This window comes from Scyliorhinus torazame, chromosome 3 (genome assembly GCF_047496885.1).
Source record: "Scyliorhinus torazame isolate Kashiwa2021f chromosome 3, sScyTor2.1, whole genome shotgun sequence".
NCBI classification, from domain to species: domain Eukaryota; kingdom Metazoa; phylum Chordata; class Chondrichthyes; order Carcharhiniformes; family Scyliorhinidae; genus Scyliorhinus; species Scyliorhinus torazame.
The window spans coordinates 267,584,502-267,601,098 of NC_092709.1; the positions used below are offsets into that span (position 1 = coordinate 267,584,502).

At 46.6% G+C, this 16,597-nt stretch overlaps 1 protein-coding gene across 2 annotated transcripts in view; it reads right to left on the reverse strand.

The window, feature by feature from the left end:
* ube2r2 (ubiquitin-conjugating enzyme E2R 2) overlaps positions 1–16,597 on the reverse strand; it is a 217,291-nt gene that overhangs the window by 18,415 nt on the left and 182,279 nt on the right. For both annotated transcript variants that reach the window (XM_072497228.1, XM_072497227.1), the window contains one exon: positions 6,677–6,774. In XM_072497228.1, coding sequence (XP_072353329.1) covers positions 6,677–6,774 — 98 coding nt within the window. The remainder of the gene's footprint in view (positions 1–6,676; positions 6,775–16,597) is intronic.

Here is a 16,597-nt window from a genome sequence, read left to right on the forward strand (position 1 = left end):
TGAAATAAAGGGAAAAACTTTAACTTACTATCTACACCTGCTACCAATATAGTTCAAATGCCATTTATAAATAAAGTTAACAAAACAGGTTACTTGCTTATCTGTGCAGACGATTGGAGAGAGGGAGATCCTTTCAGGAACAACCCAAAAGTCCTGTCTTGTTAGACTCAAATCCTTGGGAATCCTTTGCCGTACAAATTAACAGCATTTGGCAAAACTGCAAACTACAGACAGACCTAGCTCCTCCAATTAATTAGATCATCTGTATCCCACTAAGTTTTCCCATCACCTGCTTAGCTCGGACTAAATACAAACCCGCATAAATAATCTACTCTCCAGGGAATCTCCAACAATCTAAACAATACATAAGAACATAAGAATTAGGAACAGGAGTAGGCCATCTGGCCCCTCGAGCCTGCTCCGCCATTTAACGAGATCATGGCTAATCTTTGTGGATTCAGCTTCACTCTCGGGCCCGTACACCATACCCGTACACCATATCCCCGAATCCCTTTATTCTTTAGAAAGGCATCTATCTTTTTCTTAAAAACGTTTAAAGAAGGAGCCTCAACTGCTTCACTGGGCAAGGAATTCCAGAGATTCACAACCCTTTGGGTGAAGAAGTTCCTCCTACACTCCGTCCTAAATCTACCTCCCCTTATTTTGAGGCTATGCCCCCTAGTTCTGCTTTCCCCGACCAGTGGAAACAACCTGCCCGCATCTATCCTATCTGTTCCCTTCATAATTTTCTATGTCTCAATAAGATCCCCCCGCATCCTTCTAAACTCCAATGAGTACAGTCCCAGTCTACTCAACCTCTCGTCATAATCTAATCCCCTCAACTCTGGGATCAACCTAGTGAATCTCCTCTGCACTCCCTCCAGTGCCAATATGTCCTTTCTCAGGTAAGGAGACCAAAACTGAACACAATACTCCAGATGTGGCCTCACCAACACCTTATACAATTGCAGCATAACCTCCCTAGTCTTGAACTCCATCCCTCTAGCAATGAAAGACAAAACTTGATTAGCCTTCTTAAACACCTGTTGCACCTGCACACCAACTTTGTGCAACTCGTGCACCAGCACACCCAGGTCCCTCTGCACAGCAGCATGTTTTAACATCTTACCCTTTAAATAATAATCCATTCTGCTGTTATTCATCCCAAAATGGATAGCCTCACACTTGGCAACACTGAATTCCATCTACCAGACCCTAGCCCATTCACCTAACCTATCCAAATCCTTCTGCAGACTTCCGGTATCCACTGCACTTTTTGCTTTACCGCTCATCTTAGTGTTGTCTGCAAACGTTGACACATTGCACTTGGTCCCCAACTCCAAATCGTCTATGTAAATTGTGAACAACTGCGGGCCCAACATTGATCCTTGAGGGACCCCACTAGTTACAGGTTGCCAACCAGAGAAACACCCATTTAACCCCACTCTCTGCTTTCTGTTAGTTAACCAATCCTCTACCCATGCTACCACTTTACCCTCAATGCCATGCATCTTTAGTTTATGCAGCAACCTTTTGTGTGGCACCTTGTCAAAAGCTTTCTGGAAATCCAGATATACCACATCCATTGGCTCCCCGTTATCTACTGCACTGGTAACAGCCTCAAAAGATCTACCAAATTAGTCAGACACGACCTACCCTTTGTGAACCCATGCTGCGTCTGCCCAATGGGACAATTTCCCTCCAGGTGCCCCGCTATTTCCTCCTTAATGACAGATTCCAGCATTTTCCCTACAACCGAAGTTAAGCTTACCGGCCTATAATTACCTGCTTTCTGCCGACCTCCTTTTTTAAACAGTGGTGTCACGTTTGCTACTTTCCAATCCTCTGGGACCACCCCAGAGTCTAGTGAATTTTGATAAATTATCTAGTGCGTTTACAATTTCCCTAGCCATCTCTTTTAACACTCTGGGATGCATCCCATCAGGGCCAGGAGACTTGTCTACCTTTAGCCCCATTAGCTTGCCCAATACTGCCTCCTTAGTGATTACAATCATCTCAAGGTCCTCACCTATCATATCCTTATTTCCATCAGTCACTGGCATGTTATTTGTGTCCTCCACTGTGAAGACTGACCCAAAAAACCTGTTCAGCTCCTCAGCCATTTCCCCGTCTCCTATTATTAAATCTCCCTTCTCATCTTCCAAAGGACCAATATTTACCTTAGCCACTCTTTTTTGTCTTATATATTTGTAGAAGCTTTTACTATCTGCTTTTATGTTCTGAGCCAGTTTACTTTCATAGTCTACCTTACTCTTCTTTATGGCTTTTTTAGTAGCTTTCTGTTGTCCCCTAAAGACTTCCCAGTCCTCTAGTCTCCCACTAATTTTTTGCCACTTTGTATGTTTTTTCCTTCAATTTGATACTCTCCCTCACCTCCTTAGATATCCACGGTCGATTTTTCCCCTTCCTACCATCTTTCTTTTTTGTCGGTATGAACCTTTTCTGAACACTGTGAAAGATCGCTCGGAAGGTTCTCCACTGTTCCTCAACTGCTTCACCATGAAGTCTTTGCTCCCAGTCTACCTTAGCTAGTTCTTCTCTCATCCCATTGTAATCGCCTTTGTTTAAGCACAAAACACTAGTGTTTGATTTTACCTTGTCATCTCCAACTGTATTTTAAATTCCACCATATTGTGGTCGCTCCTTCCATGAGGATCCCGAACTATGAGATCATTAATCAATCCTGCCTCATTACACAGGACCAGATCTAGGACCGCTTGTTCCCTTGTAGGTTCCATTACATACTGTTCCAGGAAATTATCCCGGGCACATTCTATAAACTCCTCCTCAAGGCTGCCTTTACCAACCTGGTTGAACCAATCGCTATGCAGATTAAAATCTCCCATGATAACCGCTGTACTATTTCTACATGCATCCATTATTTCTTTGCTTATTGCCTGCCCTACCATCCTGTTACTATTTGGTGGCCTATAGACTACTCCTATCAGTGACCTTTTCGCCTTACTATTCCTGATTTCCACCCAAATTGATTCAACCTTGTCCTCCATAGCACCAATATCATCCCTTACTATTGCCCGGATGCCATCCTTAAACAACAAAGCTACACCACCGCCCTTACCGTCCATTCTATCCTTTCGTATAGTCTGATACCCTTGGATATTTAACTCCCAGTCGTGACCATCTTTTAACCATGTTTCAGTAATGGCCACTAAATCATAGTCATTCACGATGATTTGCGCCATCAACTCATTTACCTTATTTCGTATACTACGAGCATTCAGGTAAAGTACACTTATGCTGTTTTTTATGTCTTTGTTATGAATCCTAACACCTTGATCAGTAACTTTTCGCAATTTATTTTTCCTCTTACCCTTTCTCCTAATTTACCTTGTCTTTGAACCCATATCTCTACATAATAACCTGTCACGTAACCTGCTGCCTTGATCTCCATTAACCATTATACTGTCCATAGCTTTACACTTCCCTTCCCCCCCCCCCCCCCAATATCCCATTGCCATCTCTCTGTAAACAAGTAAATGGTTAAAATCAATCATTGCCTCACTTTTACGATTCCTTCATTACAGCTTTATCGACACATTGCCAGTATGTATTTTAAATCAGGGTTTTTAATAACATTTCAGCCACAAGTAGGGAATATAATATATAACAATTTCTACAATCATTACAACAATTGGAACTATTCAAAGTCTGCGATTTAAATCAGAGTATCAGATGATTCCCAGCGAAGGATAATTGCCCAATGGAAGTTTGAACTTCACGGGCAATCACTGTACAATCCTACATGGGGACCTCTGGGGTTTTCCCAGCGCATCTTTGAATCCACAGCGCAGAGGCGTCACTCAGCCCATCGCGTCTGTACCGATACTCCAAAAAAAAAACACTCTACCTAGGTCTACTCCCTCACCCTATCCCCATAACCCCATACATTGATCATGACATAAAGGGGCAATTTATCATGGCCAATTCACCTAACCTGCACATCTTTGGACTGTGGGAGGAAACCAGAGCACCTGGAGGAAACCCACACAGGCACGGGGAGAACATGCAAACTCCACACAGTCACCCAAGGTCGGAATCAAAGCCAGGTTCCTGGCGCTGTGAAGCAGCAGTGCTAACCACTGTGCCACCGTGCAGCTCGAGAGATTAAAAGTTAATTGTCAAGTGTTAAAATGGGGTCACATTGGGAAGCGCTGATCTACATTAGTGACTTAGATGAGTGGGCTGAATGCAACGTATCCAAGTATTCTGAAATTATAAAGTTAGGTGGAAAAATAAGTGGTGAAGATAAAGCTAAAAGGCTGCAGAGTGATGTAGACAGATTGGGTGAGAAGGCAAGAACTTGACCAGTGGAATACAATGTGGAAAAGTGTGAAGTTATCCACTTTAGCAGGAAAAATAAGTATAACATTTTTTGCATGGTGAGAGTTAGAAATGTTTCCATTCTGAGGGACCTGGGAATCCTTATATATAAATCACAGCAAGTTAACCTGCAGGTACGGCAAGAAATTAGGAATGTAAATGGCATGTTAGCTTTTACTACAAAAGTCTAGGAGTAAAGAGGATGGGGGGGGGGGGGGGGGGGGGGGGGGGCAAAACAATTATACCGGGTTTTGGTGAGGCCACACCTGGAAGTGTGGGTAGTTTTTGGTCTCCTTACCAAAGGCAGAACATTTTTGCCTTCAAGGGAATGCAGATAAGGTTCACTAGACCAATTTCTGATATGACGAGGTAGTCCTAGGAGGAGAGATTGAGCAGACGAGGCTTATGTTCTCTAAAGTTTAGGAATTGGTGATCTAATTGGAATATATAAAATCTTAAGAGGCTTTACAGGGTAGATATTGAGAAATTGTTCCCTTCGGCTGTGGAATCTAGAGCATGGGATCACAATCTTAAAATAAGCGGTTGGCCATTAAGGACTGAGATGAAGAGAAGTTTCTTCACTCAAAGGGTTGTGAGAATCTTTAGAGTTCTTTACTCTGGGCAGCCAAGGGTGCTCAATTGAAGCCAGAGATTGATACATTTTGGTGACTAAGCGAATTAAACGATAAAAACAAATTAGTGGATGCTGAAATCTGAAACAAAAACAGATAATACTGGACAATCTCAGCAGGTCTGACAGCATCTGTGGAGAGAGAAGGCAGCTAATGTTTTGAGTCTGTCTGGATGACTCTGTCAAAGCGATTGCAATTAAAGGAAATGGGGATAGTGTAGTTAAGTGGTATTATGGTAGCCATAATCTTGCTGAGGGAGAACAAGTTCAAAGGGCCAAAATGCCTCTTCTAGTTCCTATTAAGGTGTGTTCTAACTGCTGCTTGTCCCTAATTTCTACTTTGTTAAAACAGGTTCCATAAAGTAAAGGAGTAAAGGAAGAGCACGTAATCAGGGTGAGGCAATTCCTATAGGAGGAAGAATTAAATCTGAAGGACAGTTTTTCCATACATAGTTGCTTTATAAAAATATTGATAGAAGTCAGTGAGTCGCCACCAAATATAACGAATGACAGGAGGATAATCAATGTTCAAAATCATACGTTCCTTCTTGCAATTTAGGGAAAAATAGCAATATTTTGTTGGCACAAATAAAACTGAATATTTAATTAACCAGAAGAGTGGAACTCATGAACACAGTTCTGAGTATATAAGATAGAATTAGGACAAATTCTTATTCATATAAATAATTAAAAGTTAAAGTCGCCTAGATGACTGCTTTCCCCTTTGAGGGGGAGAGGTGACTGGTGGGGGTTTAACCTGAGGATCACACCTCGGGCAAGGTTGAGAAGGCGTGGCCTTCATGAATAACCTCAGCCGGTACGGGGATTGAATCCGTGCTGCTGGCCTTGTTCTGCATCATGAACCAGCTGCCCAGCCAACTGAGCTAAACCGGCCCCCACATAAATAATTATCAATACATGGAATGCACTCCTGGATAGGGTAGTGAAGATAAAAATCTTGGAGATGTCAAAGTGACTGCTCTTGGGGTATATTGACCAAGAAAAATAGTAGTTGGTGATAATTACTGCTGAACAACCTCTTCTGTCCTGAAAAAGTAATTTTGCAATGTGGTGCCTCTGCACTTAAGAAAGTGAATGCAGCAGATTTCTTAAAAAATGTAATTAAATTCTTGGTTTGTTTTTCTACTATATCTCACCCATAATTCCATATATAGGACCCAATCTTTATTTTTCTTCCAGTATAATGATTCATTATAATTTCACCTTTGCGTGTCTCCGTGAAAATGTGAGTGTGTGATTGATTGAATAGTACCCTCCTGCTGCTTCACCTGTTCACAGATGGCACAGATTCCATGCAGAGATGCCGCACTGCATCGGATTTTTGATTATTAGTAATCTCCAATTACATGCTTGCAAATGGTCTCTGGGGAGTCATGTGCAGGGTGAACAGTGAAAGCTGTTATTTTGCTGCTTATAGCAATATCCTGGCTACACAGATTAAGTGACAATCAAATTAATGTACTTTACCCTCAACAGGAAAAGCAAGCAATTCAGGGAGGTCTAGTTGGGCGAGGACTAGTAGCTATAATGCAGTTGGAGAGAGTTTGACCCCAATTAGTTTTTCTAAAATAAAAATGCTTGTAAAGCTCGTCATACGTCCACAAAGTATAGAAGAACGAATCCTAATAAACTTTAAATACATGTCAATAGAGAATACCCTACCTGACATTTTGAGTTGGATTCCATCTTTCAGAAGGTAGTTCACCACTCTGAGGATCATCTACTGGTGGGTGAAGGATTGAAATGCAAACATCTCCATTCTAAAAACAAAAGACTCCAAGTTGTCAAACAGATATTCAAACAATATCATAAAAACACCTTGCATTTACATTTGCTCATTCTGAGCGTTAGTTAATATTGCACAATGTGCAGTGGTGCCATACCACAGTACTGGCAAACATACGCTTGGTCTCATAGTTTCTATCGCTACAAGCATAAGGTAACTCAGTGACTTGTCCCAATTTTGATGCCTGCATCTCCTTCAAGTTTAAATCTCAAAATAATTTGCAAAAATATTAAAAACCAATAGGGAAACATTTTATTTGCAGTTTCTACACAGTCTGAAATAGTATATTGAAATGTATACTATGAATAGTTTATTTTTGAAATGTGGGTGTGACAGGCAAAGGTTAATTTAAAAAAATAAAATGTTAAGAGTACCCAATTATTTTTTGTAATTAAGAAGCAATTTAACGTGGCCAATCCACCTATCCTGCACATCTTTGGGTTAGGAGGGTGAAACCCACGCAGACACGGGGAGAACGTGCAAACTCCACACGGTCGGTGACCCAGGGCTGGAATTCGAATCCGGGTCCTCAGCGTCGTAGGCAGCAATGCTAACCACTGTGCCACCGTGCTGCCCCAGGCAAGGTTAATTACCCACCCCTCATTGCCTGTGGCTTTAACTGAGGCATGATAAAACACTTGAGAGAGTGGTCAACATTTCATTGAGTTGGTACAGGACTGGAGTCACAAATAGGTCAGGATAGTAAGTTTCCTTCCATAAGGATGTTAGTGAATCAGTTGGGTCTTCACAAGAATATTATTTGTATATGCTTTCCTCTTCTACCAACCCCCGTTCACAAGTGGCACCCTCAGGCTCCTGCTTTTGGTTACCTAACATGTCCAGCCTCACAGCACACTGTATTCTTATGCCAATTACAAAGAAAATAAGACTCTTTCGAACCAAATTAAATTATTATTTCCTGTGGGTCAAACAGCCTTCCACTGCACTCCTCAACCAACATCACTTTAGTTGTATTTTCCTTTTAAGGTGCCGATGAATTCTCTCCCAGCAACTTGCAGCAGTATCCAATTATCCAGTATCCAAATGCTTCACTTCGAGAGCCTCTGGTAACAAACTGGAAGAGTTGACAACTCTATTCACAGGAATCCTGTTTGTTTATTTGCAGTATCGTTTCTAGATATCTGGCTACACACAAGTTAAACATGTCCACATTCCTCTGACCAGTGCTGTGGCTCAGCAAGAGGCCGCCAATGTGAAGTTTCATTTCTGCAGAGGTCAAGTGAAAGCAAACTGGTCAAAGATACCCAAAGTTTAGGAACACGGATAAAAAAAACAAACTCAATACAAATCTGTGCACTTGAGAAAATAATTCTCGATCAAAATCCACTAGTTATGAGATTTCAGTTATCTATTTTCTGTTAAGGTAAGAATTATATACGGTTCTTGGTTTGGATTGTTTTCTGGCAACAATTTTAAGTCAAGGAGTAAACAAACCTAATGAAGATTTTCCAAAGGTCAGTTCTTATGAACTGGCTTGTATTTTTTGAAAGGTTAATGGCATTTTTACATTCCAGGTGTTTATTCTGAAATACTTTGACATGCCAGTTATATAGCTCTGTCTGCATCAGGGTGTTTTCCAATTTGAAGAACTACATTATAACTAAGATTACATTTACTAATCTGACAATGGAATCAAACGCAATAACTGAAGAAAGTTCATCTCGAGAAGATAGCACAAAATCAAAGTGGTTTAGAGTTAAACTTAAAAACAAAATTCAGGACTTCCGGTTGCGGCTATGCTGAGGTAGGGAGCATGTCCGGCAGCTCCCACCGGGAACGGACCTTTGGGATCTTCAGAGGGGCCCCATCGGCAATTGTTCTGTGTTTACTGCGTTTGGGGAATGTTCTTTTTGTTTGGGTGCTGGGTGGGGATGGGTGAATGGATTTGATGTGGGGGCTGTGGGAGAGTGTGGGCGTCGGTGTTGGAGGGGCAGGGCCCCGCGGAGGAAGAGGGGGGGTGGGGGCCCGGGGATGGGGAGTTGGGGTAAGGCCGCAAAATGTGGCTTCCAATGTGGGAAGGTGACAGCAAGGTCCCCTAGACATTATGTGGATTGGACCAGGAGTGGAGCGGTTATAAAAGTGATCCTGGTGCAGCGGAAAGTGCGAGCGAGGAAAAGCAAGATGGTGGCGGGTGGAGACCAAGCAGCGTGGGCGCAGTGGTCGCAGGAGGAGTTTCCTAAACGCTGCTTTGAGGAGCTGAGGACAGAAATGCTGGCACCAATGAAGGCGGCGATTGAGAAGCTTGTGGAGACACAGAAGGTCCAAGGGGCGGCGATCCGGGAGGTGCAGCAAAAAGACTCGGAGAATGAGGACGAGATCTGGGGCCTGGCGGTGAAGGTGGAGGCGCAGTACAAGAGGCGGGCGGAAAAATTTGAGGACCTGCAGAATAGGTCGAGGAGGAAGAATCTTCGGATTTTGGGTCTAACTGAAGGAGTGGAGGGGCCCGATGCCGGGGCATATATGAGCACGATGCTCAATTCGCTGATGGGCGCGGGAGCTTTCCCGAGGCCCCTGGAGCTGGATGGGGCGCATCGGGTCCTGGCAAGGAGACCCAAAGCCAACGAGCCGCCAAGGGCTGTAGTGGTGAGGTTTCACCGCTTTATGGACAGAGAGTGTGTCCTGAGATGGGCCAAAAAAGAGTGGAGCAGTAGGTGGGAGAACACGGAGATCCGAATTTACCAGGACTGGAGTGCGGAGGTGGCGAAGAAGAGGGCTGGTTTTAACCGGGCTAAGGCGGTGCTCCATCGGAAGGGGGCGAAGTTCGGGATGCTGCAGCCAGCGCGATTGTGGGTCACGTTCCAAGATCGGAGCACTATTTTGAAACGCCTGATGAGGCATGGAACTTTATCCAGACTGAAAAGTTGGACTCAAACTGAGGGTTTGTCGTAAGGAGATGTTTACTGTGTTTACTGCGTTTGGGGAATGTTCTTTTTGTTTGGGTGCTGGGTGGGGATGGGTGAATGGATTTGATGTGGGGGCTGTGGGAGAGTGTGGGCGTCGGTGTTGGAGGGGCAGGGCCCCGTGGAGGAAGAAGGGGGGTGGAGGCCCGGGGATGGGGAGTTGGGGTAAGGCCGCAAAAAGGAGCTGCGCCAGAGGGGGCGGGGCCAGCTCAGGAAAGCGTGGGCTTTTTCCTGCGTTAGGGAAGGGTGGGACGGGGCCGGGGGGGGGGGGGGCGCGGTGCTGGAGAGGAGTGCACACTGTGCCAAGGGGTGGGGGGATTCTCACACTGGGGGGGTCGATGGAATGGCGGGAGAGGCCGGGGTCAGCAGGAGTCAGCTGACTTACGGGAGTGTCATGGGGGGAGGAAAATGGCTAGATGAGGATCTAGCAGGGGGAGGGGGGGGGGGGGGGGCGGGACTGAATTGCTGCTGCATTGGCCAAAGGGGAGCTGGAAGTAGAAGAGGTAGTCGGGATGGGAGTCGGACGGGACTCCCGGATAGATTTTTTCATTTTGAGTAGGGCGCTAATCCCGAAAGTGGAGGGAACGGAATATTCGGCCATAGCCATCTCGGACCACATCCCGCATTGGGTGGAGCTGGAGTTGGGGGAGGAGAGGGACCAGCGCCCACTGTGGCGCCTCGATGTGGGATTGTTGGCAGATGAGGGTGTGTGTGGGCAGGTGAGGGGGTGTATTGAAAGATACTTGGAAGCCAACGACAACGGGGAGGTGCAGGTGGGGGTAGTCTGGGAGGCGTTGAAAGCGGTGGTCAGGGGAGAGCTAATCTCCATTAGGGCCCACAGGGAGAAGAGAGAGCGGAGGGGGAGGGAGAGGTTGGTGGGGGAGATTTTAAGGGTGGACAGGAGGTATGCAGAGGCCCCCGAGGAGGAGCTACTTAGGGAGCAACGGAACCTCCAGACGGAATTCGACCTATTGACCACGGGGAAAGCAGAGGCACAGTGGAGGAAAGCGCAGGGGGCGGCGCACGAGTATGGGGAGAAGGCGAGTCGGATGCTGGCACATCAGCTTCGTAAGAGGGAGGCAGCGAGGGAGATTGGTGGAGTTAAGGATAGAGGGGGGAATACGGTGCAGAGTGCGGTGAAAATAAACGAGGTATTTAGGGACTTCTATGGGGATCTGTTCAGGTCTGAGCCCCCAGCGGGGAGAAGGGGATGCGACGATTCCTAGATCAGCTGAGGTTCCCGAGGGTGGAGGAGGTGGCTGGTTTGGGGGCGCCGATTGGGCAGGAGGACTGGTTCAAGGATTGAGGAGCATGCAGGCGGGGAAGGCCCCGGGGCCGGAGGGGTTCTCGGTTGAATTTTACAGGAAATACGTGGACCTGCTGGGCCAGTTGCTAGTGAGGACTTTTAATAAGGCGAGGGAGGGGGGACCTTGCCCCCGACAATGTCCAGGGCACTGATTTCTTTGATCTTGAAGCGGGACATGGATCCATTGCAATGTGGGTCGTATAGACCGATCTCGCTCCTCAATGTTGACGCTAAGTTGCTGGCGAAGGTGCTGGCTACGAGAATTGAGGACTGTGTCCCGGGGGTGATTCATGAGGACCAGACGGGATTCGTGAAGGGTAGGCAGCTAAATACAAATGTGCGGAGGCTCCTCAATGTGATTATGATGCCCTCGGTGGAGGGGGTAGCGGAGGTAGTGGCAGCTATGGACGCGGAGAAGGCCTTTGATCGGGTGGAGTGGGAGTATCTTTGGGAAGTGTTGCGGAGGTTTGGGTTCGGGGAGGGGTTCATCAGTTGGGTCAGGCTGCTATATAGAGCCCCAGTGGCAAGTGTGGCTACGAACCGGCGGAGGTCGGAGTACTTTCGGTTGTACCGGGAGAAGAGACAGGGGTGCCCCTTATTGCTTCATAGAATCATAGAATTTACAGTGCAGAAGGAGGCCATTCGGTCCATCGAGTCTGCACTGGCTCTTGGGAAGAGCACCCTCCCCAAGGTTAACACCTCCACCCTATCCCCATAACACAGTAACCCCACCCAACACTAAGGGCAGTTTTGGACACCAAGGGCAATTTATCATGGCCAATCCACCTAACCTGCACATCTTTGGACTGTGGGAGGAAACAGGAGCACCCGGAGGAAACCCACGCAGACACGGGGAGGACGTGCAGACTCCGCACAGACAGTGACCCAAGCCGGAATCGAACCTGGGACCCTGGAACTGTGAAGCAATTATGCGATCCACAATGCTACTGTGCTGCCCACGGCAATTGAGCCGCTGGCCATGGCACTGAGGGAGTCCAAAAAATGGAGGGGATTGGTCGGGGGGGGGGGGGGGAGAGGATCACCGGGTGTCGTTGTGTGCCGATGACCTGTTGCTGTATGTTGCGGATCCAGTGGAGGGGATGGCGGAGGTCATGCGGATCCTTAGGGAGTTTGGGGACTTTTCGGGGTATAAACTCAACGTAGGGAAGAGTGAGCTCTTTGTGGAGCATTCAGAGGACCAGGGAAGGGGGATAGATGAGCTACCGCTGAAGAGGGCGGAAAGGAGCTTTCGGTACCTAGGGATCCAAGTAGCTAGGAATTGGGGGGCCCTGCACAAGCTCAATTTGACGTGGTTGGTGGAGCAGATGGAGGAGGATTTTAAAAGATGGGATATACTGCCACTCTCACTAGCGGGTAGGGAGCAGTCGGTCAAAATGACGGTCCTCCGAGATTTCTCTTTGTGTTCCAGTGCCTTCCCATTTTGATCCCCAAGGCCTTTTTCAAACGGGTAAGCAAGAGCATCATGGGATTTGTGTGGGTGAATAAATCCCCGAGGGTGACGAGTGTGTTTCTGGAGCGTAGCAGGGAATTTGTGTGGCTATTATTGGGCAGCCAATGTGGCGATGATCCGTGAGTGGGTAATGGAGGGAGAGGGGGTGGCGTGGAAGAGGCTAGAGATGGCGTCCTGTGTGGGCACGAGCCTGAGGGCGCTGGTGACGGCACTGCTGCCGCTCACACCGACAAGGTACACTACGAGTCCGGTGGTGGCGGCGACGCTGAAGATCTGGGGGCAGTGGCGGCGACACAGGGGTGAGGTGGGAGCCTCGGTTTGGTCCCTGATTCGGGAGAATTATCGGTTCGTCCTGGGAAGGATGGATGGGGGGTTTCGGAGCTGGCATCGGGCAGGGATTAGAAGAATGGGGGACCTGTTCATGGATGGGACATTTGCGAGCCTAGGGGCGCTGGAGGAGAAGTTTGGGCTACCCCCAGGAAACGCTTTCAGGTACATGCAAGTGAGGGCGTTTGTGAGGCGGCAGGTGAGGGAATTCCCGCTGCTTCCGGCACGTGGGATTCAGGACAGGGTGATTTCGGGTGTATGGGTTGGAGAAGGCAAGGTTTTGGCGATTTACCAGGAGCTGAAGGAAGAGGAGGAGGCCTCGGTGGAGGAGTTAAAGGGCAAGTGGGAGGAGGAGCTTGGGGAGGAGATAGATGAGGATCTGTGGGCTGATGCCCCGAGTAGGGTTAATTCTTCCTCCTCTTGTGCCAGGCTCAGCCTAATACAGTTCAAAGTTACTCACAGAGCGCATATGACAGGGGTGAGGTTGAGTAGGTTCTTTGGGGTGGAGGACAGATGTGGGAGGTGCTCGGGGAGCCCAGCAAACCACGTCCGTATGTTTTGTTTGTGCCCTGCGCTGGATGGGTTTTGCAAGGACTATGTCTAAGGTGGTGAACGCCCGGGTCAAGCCGAGCTGAGGATTAGCATTATTTGGGGTATCGGACGAGCCGGGAGTGCAGGAGGCGAAAGAGGCCGGTATTCTGGCCTTTGCATCCCTGGTAGCCTGGCGGAGGATTTTGCTGTTATGGAAAGATGCGAAGCCCCCTAGTGTGGAAGCTTGGCTCAATGACATGGCAGGGTTCATCAAGCTGGAGAGGATAAAGTTTGCCCTGCGAGGGTCTGTGCAAGGGTTCCTCAGGCGGTGGCAACCGTTCCTAGATCAACTCGCGGAGCGTTAGGAGGAGGTCAGCAGCAGCAGGAAGGTGGGGGGGGGGGGTTCTTTTGGGGTGGCGTTTGGGTGAAGGTGTTTTTTTCCCGCTATTTGCGCTTTTAAATGTTATATGGGGGATTATTGTGTATGGGGAAAATATAATGTATAATTTCTGATTGTTGTGTTCTTGTTTCTTTCTTCTTGTTGGGGGGGGGGGGGGGGGGGGGTTGTTGAAAAATTTGAATAAATATATCTTTTTTAAGAAATAAAAAATTCAGCTGTGAAATTACTTTATTGAGAAAAATTTAGGACAAGTATATAAAATTTCATGCAAATTACAGCAATAAACTGGACAGCAGTTACAGCTTATTGCACGTTACACTTCCCTGTTCAAACTTAAATGGAAGAGAACATGTCTTTTGCAGCTTTAATCCGGTCCGGTCTTCGGTTTCTCTCCCTTTCTTGCCATCTGGATGATATAAACTGTCTTCAAGAATGTAAGCTATTAGCTGAACGCAACACTTGACAGTATTTGCCATAATCCTTCTAACTTGACAACAATTTATATTATGCACTATTTCTACATTTTCTCACCTTCCTATACTACAAAAAGGGTTTCATACAGTCCAGTGCTAATAATCTTACATGTTCGTTAGGGTCCTCAGAAGTGGCGACATTAATTTATGATTGCACAATGTTCAGCACTATTTGCAACTGATCAGATACTGAAGCAGACTGTATCCATGTGCAGCGAGAACTGAACAACATTCAGAGCTGGACTGAGAATTCAGACCACGCAAGTGCCAGGCAATGATCAACTCCACCAAGAGAGAATTTAAATGCCTGCCCCATGATATTCAACAACATTACCGTCACTGATTCCCCCACCACTAGCATCCTGGGAGTTATCACTGACAACCACTGAACTGGACTAGCCATATAAACTGTGGCTACAGGAGCAGGGAACAGGGCTGGGAATTCTGTGGTGAGTAATTCACCGCCAGACTCCCCAAAATTTGTTCACCATCTACAAGGCACAAGGCAAGATGGTGATGAGTGCAGCTCCAATAACACTCATGAAGTTTGATGCCCCCCAGGATAAGCAGCCCACTTGATTGGCACCTCAGCCACAATAAACATTCACTCCTTCCATCACCGCACAATGGTAGCAGTATGTACATCTAGAAGATGCACTGCAATAAATTGCCAAGCCTCTTTCAACAGCACCTTCCAAACCCAGGACCACTACCACCAGAAGGACAAGGGCAGCAGACACACTAGAAGATCACCATTTGTAAGTTCCCTTTCAAGTCACACACCATCTTGACTTGCAACTACATTGCCATGACTTCCAGATGGACTGCAGTAATTCTATTGCAATTAGGGATGGGCAACTTATGCTGGCCCTGCTAGTAATGCACAAATCCCATGAAAGAATAAAATAAATAAGCAAAGAAATAAAGGTTAGATGGACCTGGCAGGGCAGGTTGTATGCCACAACTGTAACTTGTAGAAATTTGTGAAAAGTGTTGCAATTCAGGCAACTATATCCACAGCTTGAGGAACCTTAGCTCAAAATTGTTAAGCTAGAATCTGTCAGGCGGACATTCCAGGGCATCATAGAAGAGTTACCTGGACAGTCACACTCCTTAGGTTCGGTAGCACTTTTGAATTGATCAGTGGTCAGGGCCAGGAGGATATGAATGCAAGTCAGGTAGGTATGGGGGTCCAGCATGCCGTGATGAAGGATCCATGGCCTGTGAAATTGATCATGTGCATGGAACTTGCTACTTATCTGGATGAGAAGAACAACTCTTAAAGAGTATATGGGGAAATTGAACTTGGCATCATGGTGCAGGAAGCCACTGCAGTGGCATGGAATGGAATGTGGTATTGATAGGGAGCGAGTACCATGTACATGTTCATTAGATTGATTCCAGAGATTAGGGGTTTGCCTTATGCAGAGAGATTGAGCAGTTTAGGCATATATGCTCTCGGGTTTAGAAGAATGAGAGGGAATTTCCCCAGTATTGGGCAAACAGGGAGCAGTTCTGATGGGATGGGCTCCACATAACCTCAGCTGGAACTGCTGTCAAATAATTAGGACAATAGACAGAACTTCCCTGGCAAGTAGGATTAAGGTGAATCCCAAAGCTTTTTATTCATATGTAAAAAGCAAGAGGGTGGCCAGGGAAAGGATTGGACCATTTAAGGAGTGTGGGGGGAATCTGTGTTGAGCCAGAGGAAATGGGCGAGACTAAATGAATACTTTGCTGTTCACTAAAGAAAGGAACTTTGTGGAAGATGATTCTTGGGTAGGGTGTGTGGACAGTCTGGATTATGTTAACATCGAAAAGGAGGAGGTATTGGGTCTTTTAAAAGATATTAAGGTAGATAAGTATCCTGGGCCAGATGGGATTTATCCCAGAATGCTGAGGGAAGCAAGGGAGGAAATTGCTGGAGTCTTGACTGACATCTTTGTATCCTCATTGGCTACAGGTGAGATCCAAGGGGACTGGAGAATAGCTAATGTGGTACCGCTGTTTAAGAAAGGTAGCAGGGATAATCCTGGAAACTATAGGCCTGTGAGTCTCACATCAGTAGTAGGTAAATTATTGGAGAGAATTCTCAGGGACAGGATTTATACCCATTTAGAAACAAATGGACTCATAAGCGATAGACAGCAGGGTTTTGTGAAGGGGAGGTCGTGCCTCACTAACTTGATCGTGTTTTTTGAGGAGGTAACAAAGATGATTGATATGGGGAGGGCAGTGGATGTTGTTTACATGGACTTCAGTAAAGCCTCTGACAAGATGCCTCATGGCAGACTGGTACAAAAGGTGAAGTACCACGGGATCAGAGGTGAAGTGGTAAGATGGATACAGAACTGGCTCGGACACAGAA